The sequence below is a fragment of the Vulpes lagopus genome, chromosome 23 (assembly GCF_018345385.1).
Source record: "Vulpes lagopus strain Blue_001 chromosome 23, ASM1834538v1, whole genome shotgun sequence".
In the NCBI taxonomy this organism is placed as follows: Eukaryota; Metazoa; Chordata; class Mammalia; order Carnivora; family Canidae; genus Vulpes; species Vulpes lagopus.
This window is the reverse complement of record NC_054846.1, coordinates 15,704,446-15,727,262: the sequence shown is the minus strand read 5'-3', so window position 1 is coordinate 15,727,262 and position 22,817 is coordinate 15,704,446. Positions and strand designations below refer to the sequence as shown.

Below are 22,817 nucleotides of genomic sequence, written 5' to 3'. Positions count from 1 at the left end.
ACAAAAAACATGACACAGAAATCACTTTCTCTCTGCATTATCTGATCATGTCACAACATTTCAGAGTGGGATACCGAGGTTTTATCCTCCTCTTTTGACAACTGATGGGGAAAAAGGCGGCTTTGGAGTATCAAGAGAAGATAAGGATAAGTAGATGAGCAATGGATATCCTTGTAATTGTAGGAACACAGAACTTAAGGAACTATTGCAGACAATGGCAGAGAGGGCATTAAAAAACAAAAAAGCATGGCCCTGCAGGATACCTATAAAAATTTGATGGCTTTAAATAAACTGTCACCATCTTTGCAAGTCATGCTTTGTCACTTCTTACTTTTAAAATAAACTAAGTTTGTACACTCCATGTGCCTTGGCTTCTATATAGATAGACTCAGTAACAGAATATAACCCATTATAGATTTACTGAGATGATTAAAACAAAGCTCTCAGAATACTGCCTCAACACAGAATAAGAGCTCAGTATTATTCTTGTGCAAATCTCATTTCAATTGGGTTTTAAAAGACTTTCAGAATATAACCTTGAGAAATCTCACACTGAAAATCTGACCTTCATGATATGAAGAAATCTGTTTGAAAGAGGAGGGCCTCAAAATTATTAGTCAACCAACCAGCATTTATAGAGTATATATTATTTATCTAGTTCAAATAATATGATCCCTGCCTTTCAATAACTTTTCACATTAATAAGTTAATAAAGGGAGATGAATTCATGGATCATGACATAGGGGAGACAACAGAAATGAAACATATATTAAACTATTTGAGATTGCTCGTAACTATACTATCAGTTCAAAAACAGTGCTCTCTGTGGGGCATTTCATGATAAATGTAAGGAAGCTAATCTGGAAAGACAAAGATTGGGGGTTAGTGGGAAACAAAGTTGATTAAGTAGGATTGTAAAGAATAATGACAAAGACAGCCAGTTTTATTCTAGTTCTCTAAGTAAATACCTGTTAAGAGAACTATTTAAAATAAAAGCTTGTGTTTGATGGGAGTCTTTGAGTTAACTGAAATCCCTGAAAAGTTCCCCTTCCTTTGTTCTCTTCTTCTTTCCAAATACTTATTATATACCTACTATCTAACAGGAAATGTATAAGGTGCTGGGAGTAAGAAATCATTAAGATAAGGCTTAATGAGAAAAATTTCAGTATACATACTCTCAGAAGAAAACTGACCAAGCTTATTTCACCAGTACTACTTTTTCTTTTAAGTGAGGAACTGTTTTCCTCATTACAACCTAAAAGATTTTACAGTTTCAAGAGTGCATCAAATGAACATATTGATAATATTATTAGATAAACATTCATGTCAAAATCATGCATTCTTAAACTTTATCCTGAAAGCTCCTGTCACTTACAATATACTAAGTGAAGGAGTTTAGGAACCTGAATATAGAGTTTAGGGACCTGAAAACCATTCTAGAACTGCACATGAGCTCTCAGTTTAAAAATACCTGAGCAGTTTTGCCAGATGCCAGGAAACAGTAATAACAAAAAATTAATCCCAGTTGGAAAAAAGGAATGCAAGGATAATTCAGAAATAGTTTTGAGCCAGAAGAATATAACTAATCTCTAAAAGATAATCCAAAATTTATAAGAGCATGTAACCTTGGACAAGTCATTCAACCTTCCCACATCTCAGTTTCTTCATCTGTAAAATGGTGATAACATATAGTACTTATCTCAAGAGGTTATTATGAAGACTTACGAGCTAAAATAGGTAAAGCACTTAGAACAGCATTTGCAAATAGTAAATGCCTCATACGCCCTATATTATCGTAAAAGCATTTCTCCAATATCTGGTTGAAGAACAATATATCCTGACAAAAGTAAACAATAGCTCTAAAAAAGAGGAAATGTTCAAAAGTAGTACAACAGAAGGAAAAGAGGAAAGTCACAGAATTGTATTAGTGACATAAGTGTGCTTAAGGAGGTAGAGGTAAAACAGAGGTCACAAAAATATGTATAGTTTTAAATAAATATATGGAAAGAGACAAAATATTCTATATTTAGAAAAAGAATTGTATTCTATGTTTAGCAAAATTTAGATAATTTCCAATCACTTTACATTACTCTAACAAAAGTTATATTGCTAATAAAGAGTATACTTCTTCATGATACAGAATTTGGAACCCCATCAATGGTTTGTTCAGCTTGCATAAGTCACAACTGATTGGACACAGTCCCTGTGGGCATGCCATTTCATCCAGACTGGATGGTTCATTAGTCATAATTACTATAACTGTACAGCAGAGACTGCAGTTTTATCTCATCATACATCTTTGATCAAGCTGCTTCAATTTCTGCTTCATCAGCATATGAAGTTACATTATTGGAGTTTTTTATTTTCAATCGGTGATTAACACAGATTATGCTTTTTATCAAAACATGTATTTAGTCTTCACATTTAATAGTGAGGGCTCAGATCTGACCACCATTTGACCTCTGATATTTCAAAACCACCTAAACACCATGAATCATCAACTGAAACCCAGAATGTTACAGAGAAAATTAAACAAAGAAAAGAACTGACCTGTGTTAAAAGCATAAGATGATTGCACTTATCTAAATTGAGACTAACCATATTTGCAGCAGCTTCTCATTAAACATTAAATTGCACACTAGAACACATCATACATATTTATTGTTTTGCACTGTCACTTTCAAAAGACGCCTACCACAATTAGTGTTTCTCTCAAACTATAAGCTACATAAAAAAATTTCCCATGAAGCTTGAAGACAAAGTAATGTAGAAGATTGTACAAGAAGGTTAAAGAACAGATGGATAATAGATTTCACTGAACACTAAAGCATAACACACTTACTTCAGAAAGAAAATGTTGCCAAAACATGGTTCAAATGCAAAATACTGAATGAAACTGATGTGTCAGGAATTTTCTTCTTCTAAGTTCTACTGAAGAACAATAGGGGACTAAATGGCCTGTCTCACTATTTTTGTGCCCCACTATTTTTCTGTGCAAAGTGTCCCCACTGTAGGCTGCATGAACAATCATAATCGACAGTTACATGCAGGCACTGAGGCTGCAAAAATCCCAGAGTAATTAGTGTTGTCTGAATGCAATGACATCTGTGTTCTCATGGTTCTCAAGACATGTCAGGCCAATAAGATGTATATGGAAAAATATGACAAGCATTGCAAATGCCCTTCTGAAAGGTCTTACACTTTGGGGAAAAGCTGAAGAAATAACACATGTCATCTTTTTGTAAGCAATATATTTAATATTAGAAGATCTAAAAAGATCTTTTGAGTCATTCATTTTCTTTTTGCAACTATAGAGTATTTATTCAGGATACAGCAACACAGCATGAAAAAAATACTGCAAGTTTGTCTCTTTAAAACTTTCTTAACACAAATGGTTCTGTGCAGTGGCAATGTATGCACCCATTCCTTAAAATAACAAAATAGAGAGCACATCTTATTAACACTGTTCAATTTCTTTATTTTAATTTTAAAATGACATCTCTCAGTACTGGACATAAAACAGTTTAAAATGTGTTGTTAAATGCTTTAGAACTATGTTTGCATTTTTCTAATAATAGAGACTGCCAAGTTGATTGCATTAAAAAGCCTTTGTTTTAGAATACCTAATGCTTTTGCTGAGTGGTGCCTATTGCTGAGCCCTCTCTCTCTAAGCTGTAGCAGTATGTTGGAGCATGCACTTGCTCCAAGAAAGACATTAGTCATCATTAACAGAAGCACTGACACCAAATCTAAGTGCCTCTCCACAATGACCAAGTGGCAATCATCTTTCTCTTAGACTGTCACTGCTGATTAGGATTTTCTTTCATGAAAATTTAATTTGTCCCCCTTTCTTCAGCTTTTTTTTTTTTTTAATTCCTAAGAAAACACTATTCAGGAAGGATTGCAAATACAGCAAAAGAAGCTATACGTACAGCATAGGCTAACAATGTAAAGATTACAAGATACTCAGCCAAATCTTTTATCTAGTCCAACAGAAAAACACAGATTGAGTGAATGATTAATAAACAGGGAAAAACAATGATTATAAAAGGAATCTAGCTTTAAGAAACTGTAGGCCTCAAAGGATAAATAATTCAAGAGACCTGAATAAAATTTTTCTAACGATTAATTACACAATCCCAAGCCTTCTTGAAAACTAAGACTATAATATTTTAATTGTATGTTTAATGCATGTTTCACTGCCTTTCCAATTTGGATTTTCTATATCTGAAAAAAAGAAGACAGAGGTATCCACAGACATGTAACTGCAAATGGAAGAAAATATTTAAGCATCCATACCCTCAGTGTGCATTAACCTACTGGTTAAAAATGGGGGAGGGGAGGAATTTTCGGTGGCACTGGACGAATGAAAATGATTCATGTGGTCACACAGGGTACTCCACAGCTAGATGATACTACGGACTTACTTGAACTCTGGTTCTGTACAATATCACAGTGTTAAACAAGATATCATAGCGATAAGTTATTTAAGGAAGTTTTAAAAAACATTTACTTTCCTGTTTTATTTCAATTTGTTTAAAGTTTTCAAAAAATGTAAGCATATGATAGTTTGTAAGGATCCTGGTACAACCCAAACTCCCACTTCTAGTTATAAATATTATCTTCTCTTTATATTACTTATAATTTGTAACAAAATAGAGATTGACTTAAATTTAAAATATCTCTAAATTATTTTATATCCTTTTAGAACATGTGTACTTTTAGTCAAAACCTGTTACACTTCTGTGTTTATGTGAACATAAATTTTATCTATCTTTCAATGTCCATATCTTTCAAATATCCATATGAAATGCCTTTAAAACAAAAATCAGCCTCATTTCTTTTTAAGTTCAGAAGCAACCATAATTCATCAAACTTTAATCATTAAATGTTCTATGCCTGACTATTTTATTGTGAAAAGTAATATAAAACAAATTTGAAGGTCAAATACCAATTGCTTTAGGGCTAATACATCACATTTACAAATGGTACAATTTTTTTTCTATTTAAAACTGGTCTACAGTTAAAACATTTAAGTAGAGATTAGGAATTAAAATGGATTTTGAGCGGCAATTTGCAACTGCTGCACTTTTATAACAGAGATATCACAACTGAGTTAGGATCTAGTCTAAAATAAAAGCAAAAATATACAATAACATAACTTACTTATCCTTGCATAGTATCTTTATAAATGCTTGACTCATTTATTTAACTATGTAAATATGTTCTTTAAATTCTCAAAAGCTTGAAAGTAAACTCTGATCTTCAGAGTTGCAAAGACCTACCCAAATCAAAACTTCAAAGACTTAAAAGTATAATTACTGACTCCATTGCTAGATCCAGTACATGTTCAAGTAGAGAAGTTTAGCTCTATAACTTCCACCCCTCAACCTAAACCTCCAAGTCACTTGTCAGTTAAAGGTTGGGCGATTTATTGACCGCCTCTGGATGCATACTGTCAGTGCTGAAGGAAATATGAGAGAGGGTTGTCGCTACTGTTCTGGAGCTCATTGATAATGACATACCTGCCTCTGTCACCCATTACCCATACTACAAACTACTTAGACCTAACTGAAAAATCAATAGCCTACTTGCACTGGTTCCTGTGGCTGCCTCCTTTGATTGTCAGCTCCTGTCTAGGGTCAGCACTTACATGAAAGGGGCTGTGACTGCCTGATGCTTTCAGGACAACCTAACGATATGAAACTAGCCAACAGAACAGTAAATTCTGTCTCCCTGCCCTCCTCATCAATTAGGCTTTGACTAGGCTTGCCTGTAGAAACCTGACCTTTTAAGTTTAGGTGAATATGGACTAGCTGAACACACCATTGCCCTCAGCACTGAGCCAGGAAATCTACTGACAGGTTAAACAAAACAGAAGGTTGTAACTGTCATAATTTGCATTGCACTTTCACGCCAACAAGGGTGTTATCAGTAGGGGCAAGCCCTGGAACACACAACTCCAGCACCCTTAAGCCACACTACTCATAAATTTTCAAGTGAAGTGAGATAAAACATAAATTCACAAATAGCCATGCATTTCTCATCGCTTAGACTTTTAGGTTTGCACTTTGCAAACCCACATAGTGTCCATCAACAACTCTTTCAGTGGTCACCTGGCACTCCTACTGCATTTAACGAGGGACTTCCAGTGAACACAAGATAGAAGTAAAAATAACTCAACTATGCCAATTGAAAAGATATTTTAGAGAGAATTCATAACACAGGAGACATACTAACCTACATCTAGAAATAAGAATAATTAGATCTTAATATACTGTCTCTTTCCTACCTCATATCCCTCCCTCCACAAATATCCACAAGCTTAGAAAATAGTAAGTTATCACAACAGTGAAGGGAAGTGTTGAAATTATTTCCTACCATGCTTCTCTGATACAGCATCTTTTACAGTTTGAGAGAAAACTAAGAACATCTGTAAAATAAAAGATGTTAACACTTTTATGCTTGTCAAATCATCTGATGAAAACATGTGAAAAGCATGAGAAAGTAGTATAAAACTTTACTTACTATCATGACTTGTGTTTTGAAAACCATTTCACTGCTTGGATCTATCTTTTAGCACAATATGAATATGGTAATATCATAGTTGCTCAGAATACTGTTTCTCTAAGGAGAAGACTGACCATTCCTTTTTTTTATTATTATTTTATTTTTGGAGTTAACTGTGAACTTGAACTTTATTTGGCTTCAAGAACTTTTACAGAATATCTAACCTTTATAAAAATGTCAGAAACACTGAAAGTCCATTCAACATTTTAAGAAAAAAAAATCCCTGCTAATCTTATGTACAGCTTTAAACAGATACTACTTTTCTATATATGCAATACACATGCTTGCTTCTTTTTCCTATTTTTTAAAACATTATTTATTTATTTATTCATGACAGAGAGAGAGACAGAGAGAGAGAGAGGGAGAGGGAGAGAGAGAGAGAAGCAGAGACACAGGCAGAGGGAGAAGCAGGCTCCATGCAGGGAGCCCAACATGGGACTGGATCCCAGGTCTCCAGGATCACAACCTGGGCTGAAGGCAGCGCTAAACCACTGAGCCACCTGGGTTGCCCTCTTTTTCCTATTTTTATTAACCAACTCCTATCAAGCCATAATTAGGACTGGAAATTATTCCACTTTGCTATTCCAAGTTGCTATTTGGTTGTCCCTCAAAACCATCTCCAATCTATCATTTGCAGTTTTTTTCCTTAAGACTAAAATATGGGTGGCACATAACCATTTGTAAGCTTTTTCCTTTCTGCAATTTTTTTCATGTTAAAAACTTTCATATATCTATATTAGAGCAGCACTGGAAGCCTAAATTCTTGCAGAAAGATTTCTGATTTGAAATCAACTGATAAAGATATAAACAATAGCTTAAATCATGTTACTGTATGAAGTTAGAGATTTTTTTATCTTGAGGAGGTAGAAAAAGACCTAATCCATCCCCCCCAATTTAAGAATTGAGAAAATAGTGAGTAGAGATAATGACTCGATCAAGGTCACTTAAAAGTTTGTAGCCAACGGAGGACAAAAATTCAGTCCTTTAGTCCCCCTAGACTATTGCTCTTTAGATGCTATCAAACTGCCTCTCTTTATCTTATCTATCTAGGTAAGTTACGTGACAGCAATGACCTTACATATTTTAAAAAATACACAGCTTTGTATCATTCGTTTCTAATTGATGTTGTAATTTATAGAAAGTTTTTACTAATTTCCAGAAGAGATTAGATTTGTAGAACATTTAGCCAACAAAGTACCATAGAACAAATAACTATTAGAAATAGAAGATCTAATTAAGTATGGTTGGAACCCTGTACTTACCTAATTTGATGATTAACTATGCATCTGGTAGTCTTTCAGGTCCTTTGTGTGTACCTATCTGATAGCAAAGTGAAAGGGCATGGATAGTGTCTGGTCCCAGCAAGCAAATCATTTGGAAACAGTCATAGCCATAGATCAAAGATTTTTCACTCTATCCAGGCTGATTTAAACCTACCAACCCAGGTTTTGTCTTCAGACAAAACCAGTCAGAAAATAAAAGAATGACTCTTTAGGATCCAAAGATAATAAGGGAAGATAGAAAGGAAAAATTCAGAAAAGAAACAGGCTGGCAGAACCCTGATATACATAGGCCAAGACAGCTGTTTTATATCCTAGCTTGATTTCACATGGTTAAAGGAAAAGTTTCCATTCCTTAGATCATCAAATATTATTTCATTTATACTACACAGATGTCTTCTATACATAGATTGGAGCCAATGAAGAATTTTTGTTGTTGTTGTTTAACCACTACAAGGAATCAGAGAGACCTCTCAGCACATCACTTTTACTGTAATTCACAATGTTTGAAGGAAGGAACAAGCTAGATTTTTAACATTTCCATTAAAAATAAGACAAAGTCCATTAAAAGTCTCCTGTAATCACAGCAAAAGAATGATGTCAAATTACCTCGACTAGTAACAATATAGATGGGAGTGCTGTAGAACCAATATATTTTAAAATAAACTAAGATGTTTAAAAAAGCTAGTTTTCCTAAAGTATAATACAAAACTATCCATGTGACATGCTTAACTGATAATTTTAAACATAGATCCACAAAATGTCTCATATGACCTGAAAGAAATTCAGAACACAATGCCAAGTCTTATATTTTGAACTAAGCACAGCTCGGAACTAGCATAATCTACATCCCTAATCTCAATCATCTGTTACATAAATGTTTGGCAATGATCGCAAAGGAGAACAGAAATGGGAATGGGGATGGCTCTAAGATCACAAGAAACATATTCTACATGTGAGTCTGTAGTAGTATGTTATTAAACAAAGGATATCACACCTTCTTTAAACCACAAAATTTAAGGTCTTGAATTAAATGGAAACCAAAAGTTTTGATTTATTTAGCATCAAGTTCAATATTGACTAATCCTGATTTTCCTATCTTCTGGAATTGATATTTAAAAACTAGACACAAATAATAATCCATAAATTATATAATCATTCCTTAAATAGTTAAGGTTGGTTCTACTAAAAGTACGTTCTTATTTGTTGAAGATTATAATGAGTTATGAAAGCCAAAGTTATTTGTCAGGTGAAATTTCATATCTACCTCATAGTATATTAGCAAGTTCAAACTGAGGAAGGAAGGAAGGAAGGAAGGAACGAACGAACGAACGAACGAACGAATGAGGGAAGGAGGGAGACAGGACACAATCTTATTTGTTCTAACTTTTCAGAACTTGTTTAACTATACATGAAAATAAAAGAATGCAATTATTACCACACAAAATGTATACATTTAAAATGAGAAAAAGCTAAATGATTTACTGGTAAGACCAAATGATCTATCCCAACATAAGGGAGAATACAGTAAGTTCAATGAACCACCTTCTGAGAAATGCTTACTACATTAACTACTATTGTTTTCTTAATATTTCATATCCTAGCTCAATAATAGAACAGTATTTACTTTTCAGTTAGGCTAAAAGCTGCTTACTTCCATTTTCCTGAGTATGATTTCTTTGCTGTATAATTATACATCTTGGTGAGATCAAATTATGTACAGCTTAATAAGGTACTCATATATACAACTGTTATTCAACTTGGGAGAAAACATGAACATATATTGTGCTCTTCAATTTTTCTCATCCTACAAAATATAAGAATTAGACTTGTAAAAGATGTGAATGTAAAAACAACACATCTATCTATCTATCTATCTATCTATCTATCTATCTATCTATCATCTATCTATGTAATCCAAGGTTACCCAACGAATTCAAAAGGCCCACAATACAATACTCAAAGGCATGTAAAAGATTTATTTTCTAATACACTTCGATAGGCTTACTATGCAAAATTAAAGTTATTACCTTTACCTGACAGAGCATTATCTTAAATTCAAACTGTACAAATTGAGAACAATTCCCTTGGGTCACTAATCAAAGAGATTACAAGGTTTTTGTTTTTGTTTTTTAAAGCTATTTTGTAAGGGGAAAAAACAAAAACAACTTGTTTCAGCAGCATGACTGACCATTTAAAACGGGCACTACAGTGAACTGTTCAAAGAAAACATTCAATTACTGATTATTCTCTAGATTGATTCCAGAATAGTAATTATTGATAGCTTAGAAAGAATGCCTATGATACCTCAGTTTTGGAAATTAGATAATTTCACAAGAGCGCAAAAGAGAATGCGATTTTACTTTGACTTTTAATATGATGAAAAGTTTTTAAAAGCTTTTTAAAATATAATTACTTCAATAAAATCGCATCAACTAATATACAAACAAATTATGTTTGGGTTATTTACTTTTCTTTCTGTTTTTACTAGAATCATTTTTAAATTCAGGGAATTTAACAGTTGTTTATTTCTCCATTTATATTTTGACCAAAAATTATTTTTTCTTAAAAAAAATCAAGCATTTTTATAAATACATTGAAAAGATTAAGTATGTACGAACCAAAAAATTTAGCAAATGCATAGATGTTTCAATATTAGATCTTAGAGGATAAGAGTATACACACACAAACAAACAGGAGGTTCTTTGTTTTTGTCTAAATCCTTCGGAGAGTTGTTTTCTTTTTACAGTCAATAATCTGATTATTTTTTGAATACTTCCTAAAATGTCTTTCTGGAAAACAAAACTATATAATCTAAAATCTGCATACTCTTTGGCAGAGATTATTACAGTACTGTATGCCATGTCTATAGAGAATAATGAATATCTTTTAAGGCTCAGTGATATGATAAAGTTAAAAAATGCACTGAAGTTTAACTTAGTAAACATATTTTTAAGTAAAGATCAGCAAAAAATAAAACAGTTTAAGGATTCTGTATTCTCTGGAAATGTAAACAGGATTATATCTGTCAGATGTACAGAAGCTCTGACTTCAGCCATTAGTTTGGTTTTGCTCCTGAGAAACACAACATGAACTACTGAATCATTTCTTTTCAAATCCATACATTCCCTGAAGCAGTTCAGGCTTCATCAGCAGTGCAGGAATGTTTTAAAATGACAGGCAAAGAGCATTAGTTCTCTTTTTTCTCTCATACTGTTTTCCTATAAATGGAAGACAGGGTTCTCTTCTCAAAGCACTTAAGCTGAGGCTGTTTAAGTCAATTGCTGTAGGAAAATACGACTGAATTCTCTATGCAAGAAAGTATCACAATTGGATTTTTTTTTTTTCAGGAAAAACTTTGAGAAAATCAAGTACTGTATTACCATCTTAGAATAACATATTGTAAAATTAGCATTCTATTAATTGCCTATTGTTCTTTAGTTATATTTTCAATTTAAGTGTTCTGCCAACACATCACCTTATTTTAGCACCAAATAATACCCAATTCTGCTTCTACTTTTAAATATAAAAAGGCCCTCAGATTAAGATATACCAATTTTGGTTTTGAAAATCTTATTTGTATATATAGTTAACTTTTATTTCCAAGTTTCTGTACTGAAAAGCATTTCATTGCCAGAGGACATTCAGTTAATAATTAAAAGTTTATTTGCTCATGATCAATTAAAGAGAGGATGTAATATATAATCTGGCTATTCTTCTGGAGCTTAAACATTCACAAATTTTCAAACCCTAGTATACTAATTGCTATACCTTGACTCAATTTTATTTTAAGGAAATGGAAAACTTTAAGGGTAAAATTCAAACATACACATTTTAGCTTATACTAAGTAAAAACCTTAGTATTATTGTGCATTCTCATAAAATGCTCCTCAAGTAAGTATGGTAAAGGTAAAACCTAGAGAAGTCTGAAGGTTATGGACTGCATGAAATCCCAAACAAAAAAAAAATTCAAATCACACCCGAGTGTCCTCCTCCTCTCTTTTGGAATGTCTGTAGTTAGCCCAACATCACAGGTCTGGGCAGAAGCATGCTGATGTTGGCACTGCCTAAACCAAACAAACAAGATGTTTAACAGTCAAATAAAATGTCCTGCAGCCTCCCTAATGAATTTGTCAAGGACCATCAGATTTCTCTCCCCCTCTTTTGCCTCATTAACTCAAGTATGATGAGACGGATTATAACAAGAGAATACAGATCAATCGGTCTGAAGACTTGAAGTGGCTTTTAGCCTCTAGAGTTTCTTTCTCTCCCTTGGTCTCCTTTAATAGAATACGGTATCTCCTGCAGAAGGGGCTGCCACTTCGTTTTAATACACCATCAAGGAGCTGCTGATGGACTTCTATACTAACATACATAAAAGCGGAGGTGACAGGGGCTCTTCAATTACAGCCTCCTCGGATACCGTTTCCCCCTTCAATTATTCAGCCAGAGGAAGAGCGGATCCGCAAACACACAGCTGAAGCGGCTCTTAGGGCAGAGGCGGCCGAGCGAGCGGGGTGGGGGAGGGGGAGGCACGGGCAAGCGGGCATTATTTGCTCCAAGTGTTTAAGTTTATTGCTCGAATGATGTTTCTAATTAGTACCCCGGCAATAAATTAAAGTCGCCTTTGTTTAACTGATTTATTATTTACTACAGCATCTACCTTAGACAGGGTAAATTGGTAATGAATTGTTTTTAAATCAAAACATTTGTAACGTTCTATCATCCCTCAGCCTCCGTGGAGAGTGGAGAAACCCGGGGCGAGGGTGCCACGAACCCTGGAGGCGCTCGGGGGCCGGGCAGGCGGAGGAGTGGGCGTCGGGGAGCGCGGCGCGAGGGCCGCGTGGCCTGGGCCGCCCGCCGGGGCCGGAGGGGCTGGGCGCTGGGCGCTGGGCGCTGGGCGCCTGCCACGGGCCTGGGGTGGCGGCGCCGGCCCCCCGGGACCTCCTCCGAGCGCTCCCAGGCGCGCCGCGGGCCGGCCGGGTGCACGCGCAAGGCCTGCCCCGCTCGGAAGCGGCGGGCACCGGGAGGGCCCGGGGCGGTGGGGGGGGGCACCCTCTGCCCCGACGCGAGTCTCCGCCCAGGAACTGCCCCCGGGAGAAGCTGCAACCGACCCTCTCCGGCCGGTCGCAGCGCTCGCGGCAAGGAGCCCCTCCCGCCGGGCAAGGCTCCCAGAGCGCCAGCCTGCCCTCGCGGCGTGAGCCGGGCTACCCACGGGCTCTGGCTTCCCACTCGTGCGGAGCCCGGGCCGCCGCGGCCGACCTTCCGGGATGCGGGATGCGGGATGCGGGATGCGGGCTGCGGCCCGGGGGGGCTGGAGCCTGCGGCCGCCCCAGCTCCCCGCCACTAAAGGAGAAGTCGACTGAAGCTCTGCGCCGAGCTTGGGGCGTCTGACTTCCGAGTGCTCCCCACTCCTGGCCACTGAAGACACAGTCTACACAAAATCCGACTTGGATTTTAAAAAGCCAACCCGTCCTTTAGAAAGGGCGTGACATGGTATCTGTGGTCCGCTCCAGACATCTAAGAAGGAACCAAGAGGTCCAAGTGTCTGACATCAAGTAGGTGGAGAGAAATAAACTTTCCTTATGCAACTGAATCCAGGTTGACCCGGTCCAGCTTTTAAGAAGGCACCGCAAGTCCTCCCAAGGGGTTTTGCAAAAGCCGCAGGCACACCGGGTTTTGCAAAAGGAAGTCTTTGCCCAGATGGCTTCATTGATTTTTATTTCTTATGTCATTATCAGAGAATACAATGTCCAAAATCTATCTAAAAATAATTCCATCTACTTGATTTGTCTTAAAAAGACTCAGTATCCAGACACCTGAGATTCAAACATAAACCCTCAATACTAAGCAAATCAGAAACACTGGTACAGCTTCTTTCATCCAAAAGTAGGGAAAGGCTACAAGGGGTACAGCTTGAAAGTATAACACATATACTAAAAGCACATGCATGAGTTTCACTGAAATGCCAAGGGAGGAGTGAAGCCATCTGTGTAATCAATAACAGGATAGTTATAGATTTTTGCAGCAGTGAAGTCTTTTAAAAGCAACAGTCAATTATGAAAATAAAATCATTTTACAAGTGAAACTCTGTACTGCCTCAGAGTTTCAAAATTAGATTTACAACATTTAACATTTTAAGAAAACTTGGGTTCACTTTTACTTCTCTTCGTTATTGTTGTTTAAAACAATTTTAGTGGCTTATGTTAAAAGTATGTCCAGAAATATTCTACCATATATAGAGTAGCATTCTTTCTCAGAACTTAGACCTATTTTCTCTCTAATAGCTAGTCTTCTTAATAAAGAAATAGCATAAAATATAGCTGAATCTTAATTATGAAGTAATTATCAAACAAGGTGCTTGCACTATTTTTACCCTGCCCCAGTTTTTCAACAGCATATGGAAATTACTGAAAAGAGATTTATATTCATAAACCTTCACCCCAAATCCACTCCACCATACAGCCCAACTGGTGCACACATACTGCTCTGGCTTTTGGCAACAATGGGAAAGAAGGGGAAGACAAGGGAGGAAGACTTTGCCAAAGGAGAAAATCTAGAAAAAATGTAGGTTCTTTCCCAGATTCCCCTTCTTCCTTCTATTTGCTTTCAAGCAAAAATAGTTTTGTCAGAGTTTGCACCTTCTGCACAATATTGGTAGGGGGAAAAAAAGTGAACCTTTCTCAACCACTGCTACTCTCTCGCGCGTTATTCCAGCCATCTCCAGGAAGTCCCTTCTACATAGACTCTCTTTTTCTTCCTTGCAACTGATAAGAGGAGAGGATAAAGAAGAAGGGGGCTGTAAAATATGTGTGAGCATTTGACTTCTACTATCTCCTCCTATTTTCTTACTTCTCTCTTACCCCCTTTCTTTATCAAGTGCAGCGGTGGCTGCTACTGTCTGCCAAGCATGCCTGTCTTCTCTCTGGGATTGGCTAAAGCACTGACAGCTCGGAAAGCGATTGTAGGAACTGAAGCTCCACCCCCCTCATGATGGCCCTGGACCATTCATAAACTAAATAACTCCAGGAAACAGCAAGGCAGAGAGAGAGAGAGAGAGAGAGAGAGAGAGAGAGAGAGAGAGAGAGAAGAAGAAGAAGAAGAAGAAGAAGAAGAAGAAGAAGAAGAAGAAGAAGAAGGAGGAGGAGGAGGAGGAGGAGAGGAGGGGGGAGGAGGAGAGAGAGGGAGAGAGAGAAAAGGAGGGAGGAGAGAGAAAAAGAGGGAGGGAGAGGGAAAAGGAGAGAGACGTCGGAGGGGAGGAGGGAGAGACGACTCAGAAAGTGGAATCTGCACAGGCAACCTAAAGGGGGAGGAGAAGAAAAACCCTTGAATCCTTATAACTAAACCCCAGATGCAACGCAAGCAACGACTTCGTCACACTAGAATAGATTCTGTGAGGGCCAAAATTATAAATTACGAAGCAGAAATGAATATCAAACAACTTCCAGCGGTTTGCACCTAGAGAAAGACAAGAAGCAACCACTGCAAACAAACAAACCCAGTCCAAACAACGCCTCCAGTAGGAAAAGAGGAAAACCGCTACGACACGACCCCCTGAGAAGAGAGCAGACCGTCAAGCTGAGAGCGCGGGGCGTCTGCAAACCTCCAAGTGTGCCGCGGACAGAGCTGCAGTCGCTGCTCTCAGGACCTTAATTACGGCCTTCACCTTCCATTTGGGGGAGGGTGAGGAGAAAGGCACTCACCTACGCTGAGTGAAGAAGTACCAGCGTGGGAGAGAAGTTTAAGAATGAAACACTGAATGTTTCGCTTTTATTTTTAAATTTACTTGGGCACTTAAAAGACCTCATTTCCAGATTTCTGGGCAATCTCGGCTGTAGACATCTAAGCCTAACCTCTTGGTAACCTGAATTTTTCTCTCGGCCCCTCTCCTCCCCCTCCCCTTCCTCTCTCTCACAGCACATCTTTATTTTACATATCAAGCAAAAAGGTCCCAGCAGGTACTTTTCTTCTTCAAAGATTGCCATCCCCCCTTATTTCGGGAAAAGAAAAAAGGTTTCTAAAGAGGGGAAAGAAAAAGCAAGGCGGCTGTCGCATCAGCCGGTCAGTCCAGGTGGAAAACAAGAGTGAAAGTGGGGCTCAGGGGAAGCGCGACGCCTCTTTCGCCAGCCGCAGGGCCACCACCACTGCGTGAGCCTTGGATCCCTCAACGTACTGCGAGACGCCGGTGTACAGCCCGGACCTGTGCCCCAACATGATCGCCGCTCAGGCCAAGCTGGTTTACCAGCTCAATAAATACTACACCGAGCGCTGCCAAGCACGCAAGGCGGCCATCGCCAAGACCATCCGAGAGGTCTGTAAGGTGGTCTCGGACGTGCTCAAGGAGGTGGAGGTACAGGAGCCTCGCTTCATCAGCTCCCTGAGCGAGATCGATGCCCGCTACGAGGGGCTGGAGGTCATCTCGCCCACAGAATTCGAGGTGGTGCTCTACCTAAACCAGATGGGCGTCTTCAACTTCGTGGACGACGGCTCCCTGCCCGGCTGCGCAGTGCTCAAACTGAGTGATGGGCGGAAGCGGAGCATGTCTCTCTGGGTCGAGTTCATCACAGCGTCCGGCTACCTCTCGGCGCGAAAGATCCGCTCACGCTTCCAGACCCTGGTGGCTCAGGCGGTGGACAAGTGCAGCTACCGGGATGTGGTCAAGATGATCGCAGACACCAGCGAGGTCAAGTTGCGCATCAGGGAGCGCTACGTGGTGCAAATCACTCCCGCGTTCAAGTGCACCGGTATCTGGCCTCGCAGCGCGGCGCAGTGGCCTATGCCCCACATCCCCTGGCCTGGCCCCAATCGGGTGGCGGAGGTCAAGGCCGAAGGGTTCAACTTGCTGTCGAAGGAGTGCTACTCCCTGACCGGCAAGCAGAGCTCTGCGGAGAGCGACGCCTGGGTGCTACAGTTCGGGGAGGCTGAGAACCGCCTGCTGATGGGCGGCTGCCGAAACAAGTGTCTCTCGGTGCTGAAGACGCTGCGGGACCGCCACCTGGAGCTGCCAGGCCAGCCGCTCAATAACTACCACATGAAGACGCTGCTGCTGTACGAGTGCGAGAAGCACCCGCGGGAGACGGACTGGGACGAGGCGTGCCTAGGCGATCGGCTCAACGGCATCCTGCTGCAGCTCATCTCCTGCCTGCAGTGCCGCCGCTGCCCTCACTACTTTCTGCCCAACCTCGACCTTTTCCAGGGCAAGCCCCATTCGGCCCTGGAGAGCGCTGCCAAGCAGACCTGGAGGTTGGCCAGGGAAATTCTCACCAATCCCAAAAGCCTGGACAAACTATAGGGTGCTGGGGACTGCTTGAAAAGCGACACAGACCGGAATGCTCTCTAACACACAACACACACAACTCAGCGACCAACAGCAGAAACTCCGGACACAAACTTTTATGTAAGCCACCTGAAAGAAACAGGAAGCAGGCACAAGACCTTCGTTAATTAACAAGCAAACAAAAAGAGAGCAGACCAACCAACCAAAATAAATCACATTCTTGCACAAAAGTGATCGTTTTTCTTCCAAACAATGTGAATTTAAAAGGTCACACAAAAGAAGCAATCGGGCTTTGCCACCACAAAATGAAACCCAAGGTACATTTTCAAATCAATGTATAGTAGTTTCTCCTCTTTTCCTTCGCTCCCTTTCTCCTTTCTCCTCTCTCATCTTTCTTTCCCTCTCCCTCTCCCTCTCATTTCATTTTGTTTTGGGTTGCCTGAATGTTGTCACCAAGTGAGAAAAAGTATTTAATTATATGTAAAATTTCTCTTTTAAAAAAAGTTTTGCTGATGTTAAATGTATCTCAGTGCCAATGTCAGATTGTGCCCCTCCCTTTCTTGCACCCCTACCCTCACCCTAAGCAGTCTTGTTGAAAACAGTAATAAAAATATTACTTTACATTGTAATTGACTGTGGATTGTTCTTAAATGAAGGCAGAGGAGATCACAATTTATAATTTACAATGTAAAGATATGAACTTCAGGAACTAAATGCAAAGCTTTCACTGGAACTCTAATTTGCCAAATTTACAAATATAGTCCTTTTTTAAATTTTTTTGCCAATTTAAGCTTACAAGTCCCCCCCATATTTGGAAAAGAGAAAGTATTAATTTTACTCGACTATAATATTTTACTTGTTCTGTAAATTTTGAAGTTTAAAGTAATATCTTTGTTCACACTTGAAAAAAAGATTTTGATCTTTATGTTTTAGAAAAAAATTATTTCACTTAAAAATTAAGAGATTTGCTTTCTTATGCCGTAATTTAAAAAAATCCACTCCGAGTCTCAAAAATAAAGGCAATCTTCATGGATCTTTTCTGAATAGTTAACATGATTGGTTGATACTTTTCTTTCAATTATTTGTCCTCTTCGAGATTAAATAATGAAAACTTATCAATTAAATCAACCATACCAAAAAGGGAAAAAAAAATGGTTATAGCAACATTCCTTTTTCCCAGCAAATGGTGATATGAACAATCCAGATTTATAAACTACTTCAATTTTTTAAGGTTTAGTTACAAATGACATAACTATGATCATTTTTTAAATCAAATTCCCAGAATTATTTCAGAAGGTGCTTATAGATAATTGAAACAAGAAAGGTTTTGATACCATTTTTATAACTAAAGAAAATTAGTTTCAAGGATTTACAAACAGCAAAAGTATATTACTCCTGCTTTTCTAAGTTAACAATCCAATGTACTTGTTTCAACACTTCAACTAATTAACAAAGATTTCTTTTTAATACAAGGAAATAAATGAATAAAAATAAAATAATTAGTAAAACTGAAAGTATCCCAAAGGAACTGGTTTGGTTTGTCTTCTTCATATTGTCTTTAGTATACTCCATTAGATATGCTAATGATGAGGCACAGGTAGAGAATACATGTCAGATATTACCCTTTAATACTTAAATTTTATTCTTTGAATTACTCAGCTTTTAATTTTTTGAAAAATCCATTAATGAGATATGTAGACAAAAATGTTCTAAAAAGGAATTTTAAAGATCTGAGGAAGAAGTTTGTGTCGGGGAGGGAGTGTATGGACAGATGATCCACAGGACAGCATAGATGGATGAGAAACAAGAAAGGTACTGAGGGATCTGATGCCTAGTTCACTTGACAAAAGAGGCTTAAGTTCTCAGATTCCTTGGTAAAAATTCCAGTAAAAATAGTTTTGTTTTAGAAATATAAACTTTGATCTTATCAGTTCTGAAATAATCTCTACTCTTTCAACCTACACTGTATCTTTTTCTGATCTCTCTTCCTGTAGATGTAAAACAAACTCACTGTAATACTAAGTGGTTCAGACAAATATACTGATTTTTTTAAATAATAAAAATGAACTACTCTCTGGGGAAAATGTTCTGATTTTTAGGAACATTTTCAAAGCAAGTAGAAGGTGCTCACATTGACAAAGAAATGATTTAAGGGCACGGTGTTTAGTTTAAAAGATAAAAATGACATCTTAAAAATGACCTTTTTTTTTTCTTATGCATGCAAGTATTTACAGCATTAGACACTATCTCCCTCCAATGATCCCAGGAAGAAGTCTTTAAGTTCTGACAAGAACAACAATTCCCCAAATTCAGTATTTTTTCCCCTACCTCATTTAATGCAGGTATCACCAACAAAAAAGGAAAAACACAACACAAGTGTCCTCATTTACGAAATACCTTAAAGCCCCAATGTCTATACAAAATAAAAAATTCTTCCAGTAACTGAAAAATTTTAAGAATAATTTTAAATTAGCAAAACTTTGATTTCTGTAACATTAGGCAGGTTGCAGTGTACAAGACAAATGCTGTAAATAGGCTAAAAGATCTTTGTATTACACAAGTAGTAGGGGAAAAATAAATTTAATGATGCTGCACAGAATAAAATCAGAGAGAAATAAAGGGTATAACTTCTCTCAAAGAGAGTAAATAACTGTAAAGAGCCTTACTGCAAAGACTGGCAGAAATCCTAATCTTGAGAACAATTACATTAGGCACTTTTAAATTACATTATATTTTAGATTCTATGCCGCATATGTCCAAAAGCATAATAGAATATTCTGAATTAAATTTTAGCCTCTCAAACATACGAAGTATCATAAATTAGAGAGTTTAGGTAATTTTGGTTACCTTCATTTCCTAAAGAAATGAAAATACAATTTCAGACATTACAGCCAGGTAACAAAGTAGGAAATTTTTCCAGTTGATGTAATTTCACAATTAAAGTTTTCTCTACAGTGAATTAGCTGAATTATTGAGATCAAAACAGTTCCAACACAGCCTTCCTTTCATACAGCCTACCAAATCCTATCTTAAAAAAGGCAGCAATTCCGAAATGAAGTACTAGAAACACAAGTAAGACAAGGGATGATTTGTTTGTAAAGTTTTAAATAAAATTGTAACATTTTCATCAATGATTGCTTTGAAATACTTCTAAATCACTAAAATTTAATAATTCACATGATTACAAAACCAAAGAATTTCCCACCAATAAACTCAAAATATGTGTGTAAAAACCAGCTATCAGACTATAAAATAAATAATTCCATTTTTAAGCCACTTCTCTCTACAGGTTGCTTATTTTGCTCCTTTTAAAAGAGACTGTTTCCTATCAGAACAAATTCTACCATTCACTTTCATGAAATAAACCTAGCTTTGGCTTTATGGCTGTGCCACAAATGTTTCTTAGTAAAATAAAGTTGCCAAGGTCTAAGAAGTAATCAGAAATACATTTTAAAGGGGAAATTACATTTTCATTTAAGAATAGGAAATTATGCAGTGCCTTGTAAAATCGACTATAGGTAATGGGAAACAGAGGTATCACACACACACACAAGACATGCTTGCGTGCACAACAGAGTAGTAAGTCATGAGGACAAAGCAAGGAGAGTGATATATTGGTATTATATCCAGAAAATATAAAGGCTAAACAAAATAATTCCACCCTCAACCTCACTGAATTTTGTAGCTTAATTCACCCTGGACCCTTTGTGGCAAAATATATTTATGGACGATATTCCCTGTGGTTCTCCTCCAACCCCAGAATGAGCTAATGATAAACGCAATTAAGTGGAAATTGTTTTTGAATCTAAATGAACTTCAATAATCTAACTAGCTGGTAAGGGAATCATAAGCTAAAGAAGATCGCTGCCTTGCATATAGGCAGAAGCAATTCAGCAAGAAATTCAAACGAAGTCTGTCAGATTTTATCAGTGCCAATACTACCCAACAGCAGCCCACCATCCCATCAAAAGAAAAGAAAGCTTAAAAGGGAAACCCACTCCTCATCTTCTCACCTTGGGGTCGATTTTCTTGAAGTTAGAGTCCTCTTCATCCACCTCAAAATAGAGTTCGGAGGAGGTGACAGAAAGAGTGCCCTTTACTACAATAGAGGGGGCCACAAGCTGAGCCGGTGTGCTCAGGCTAACAGGACCTGCCAAAAGCAAAAGACAAGCCACACAAATTGGAATGACATTTTTCAAAAAAATCTAATAGATTCAAGCAGAAATTTTATTTTTAAATTATCACCTCTAGCACCAAACTGTCTGCCAGATTGTCTACACTTAGAAATTCTGTGAACCCCAAATCTTCCTCTGAAAATGCAGAGTTATTAGGATTCTCCTACTAAGAGATTTATAGTAGAAGGTTCATGGTAACAGTAAACTAGGCTGCAATTATTTTACAGGGAGTCTGCAAAGCTTTGGTCTAATCTCCTAGTAAGAAGGTGGCTCTGCCTAAATAAGTCCTTCCACATTCCATTTAGAAAACAAGCCCCAGGCTATCAAACAACATGGAACAACCACCAGGAGCAAGGAAGACTCAATAGGCTTCCAAGGCCAGAGGTTAGCTTAGTTTGGCTGAAGCATGATTACAAGAAAGATCACTAGCTTATTAGTGAAGTGAGAAACGTTACACCATATTCTCTGATAAAGATTTTGTGCCAGGTTGACACAAAACCTCTTCTATAACAACTTTACCCCATGAAAGATTGGTAAAAATACTTCTTTTCTAAGCCTGCCTTTCCACTGTTAAATATTGTTCAATGCTTCCAAATCTAATATTAGTGTAGTTCAGGGACTCTGGGAGTAAACAGCTGGAGGGTGGGTTTCCAAGTGAATGAATTTTTATTGGAATAATCAAATCTCCACAGGGCTTATCAAAGAGACAAATCAGCCTGCTACTGAAAACAATAGATTCACTACAAATAGAACAGCATAAAGTATATTAAAGCTAAACCTAAAATAAAGGACTAAAAATAATAATTGCATATATATATATTATATATAAATAAGTATATATTTATGTAGAAAGACAAAGAGTAAGAATTTGAAATCCCATGCCAGTTCTTGACTGTACAAATCCTGTAAGTGAAGAAAACAGCAAAAGAAGATTGGCACTTATAGTTCTGAATTAATATAGTGCCTATAAACATGGTACACCTATTCAGGTAATCAATGGGTGAATAAGTGTTTCAAAATTCAGATGAATCGACATTTCCATCGATTGTTAGAGGATGCTGGTCCTTAATCTCACATCAATCTTAATGTGTGCCAGTAGGACAATAGAAGGGATGCTCTGTGGAGATCAGAGCAGGTTTTGCCCTCTATTCCCAATGTACAAATACATTGTGTTTGCAGATGGGCAGCAGATAGCTGCAGAACAGCCATGATTTCCCAAAGCTCATCCCTATAAATGGATGAAATAAGCAGCTATGTGTTCTTTTGCTGTCTCCTTTGCCCTCTGTACATTAGCATGTAATCCTGAGAAGAAATAACATTTTTTCAATCACTCTCAGACATTCAATTACAGGGTAAGCAGACAGCTGCAGGAGCTAGGGCAGCCCAGGTCCTACAGAAGACCCCTGACAATTTCCACTTCATTTCTAACCCACACCACTTTATTAGTGTGGATTACTTCTTAATCCTATTGCCATTGTCAAGATTATATAATTAAACTCCCCTTTCACCTCTATT

General features: G+C 37.7%; 2 protein-coding genes across 2 annotated transcripts in view; one reads left to right on the top strand and one right to left on the bottom strand.

Annotated features, from left to right (window-relative positions):
* LRBA (LPS responsive beige-like anchor protein) overlaps positions 1-22,817 on the bottom strand; it is a 730,439-nt gene that overhangs the window by 248,776 nt on the left and 458,846 nt on the right. The window contains 1 exon segment of the mRNA XM_041738215.1: positions 21,141-21,277. Coding sequence (XP_041594149.1) covers positions 21,141-21,277 — 137 coding nt within the window.
* Positions 14,998-17,753, top strand: MAB21L2 (mab-21 like 2). The gene has a single exon (XM_041738216.1). It carries the CDS (start codon positions 16,063-16,065, stop codon positions 17,140-17,142), a length of 1,080 nt encoding a protein of 359 aa, XP_041594150.1. The 5' UTR covers positions 14,998-16,062; the 3' UTR covers positions 17,143-17,753.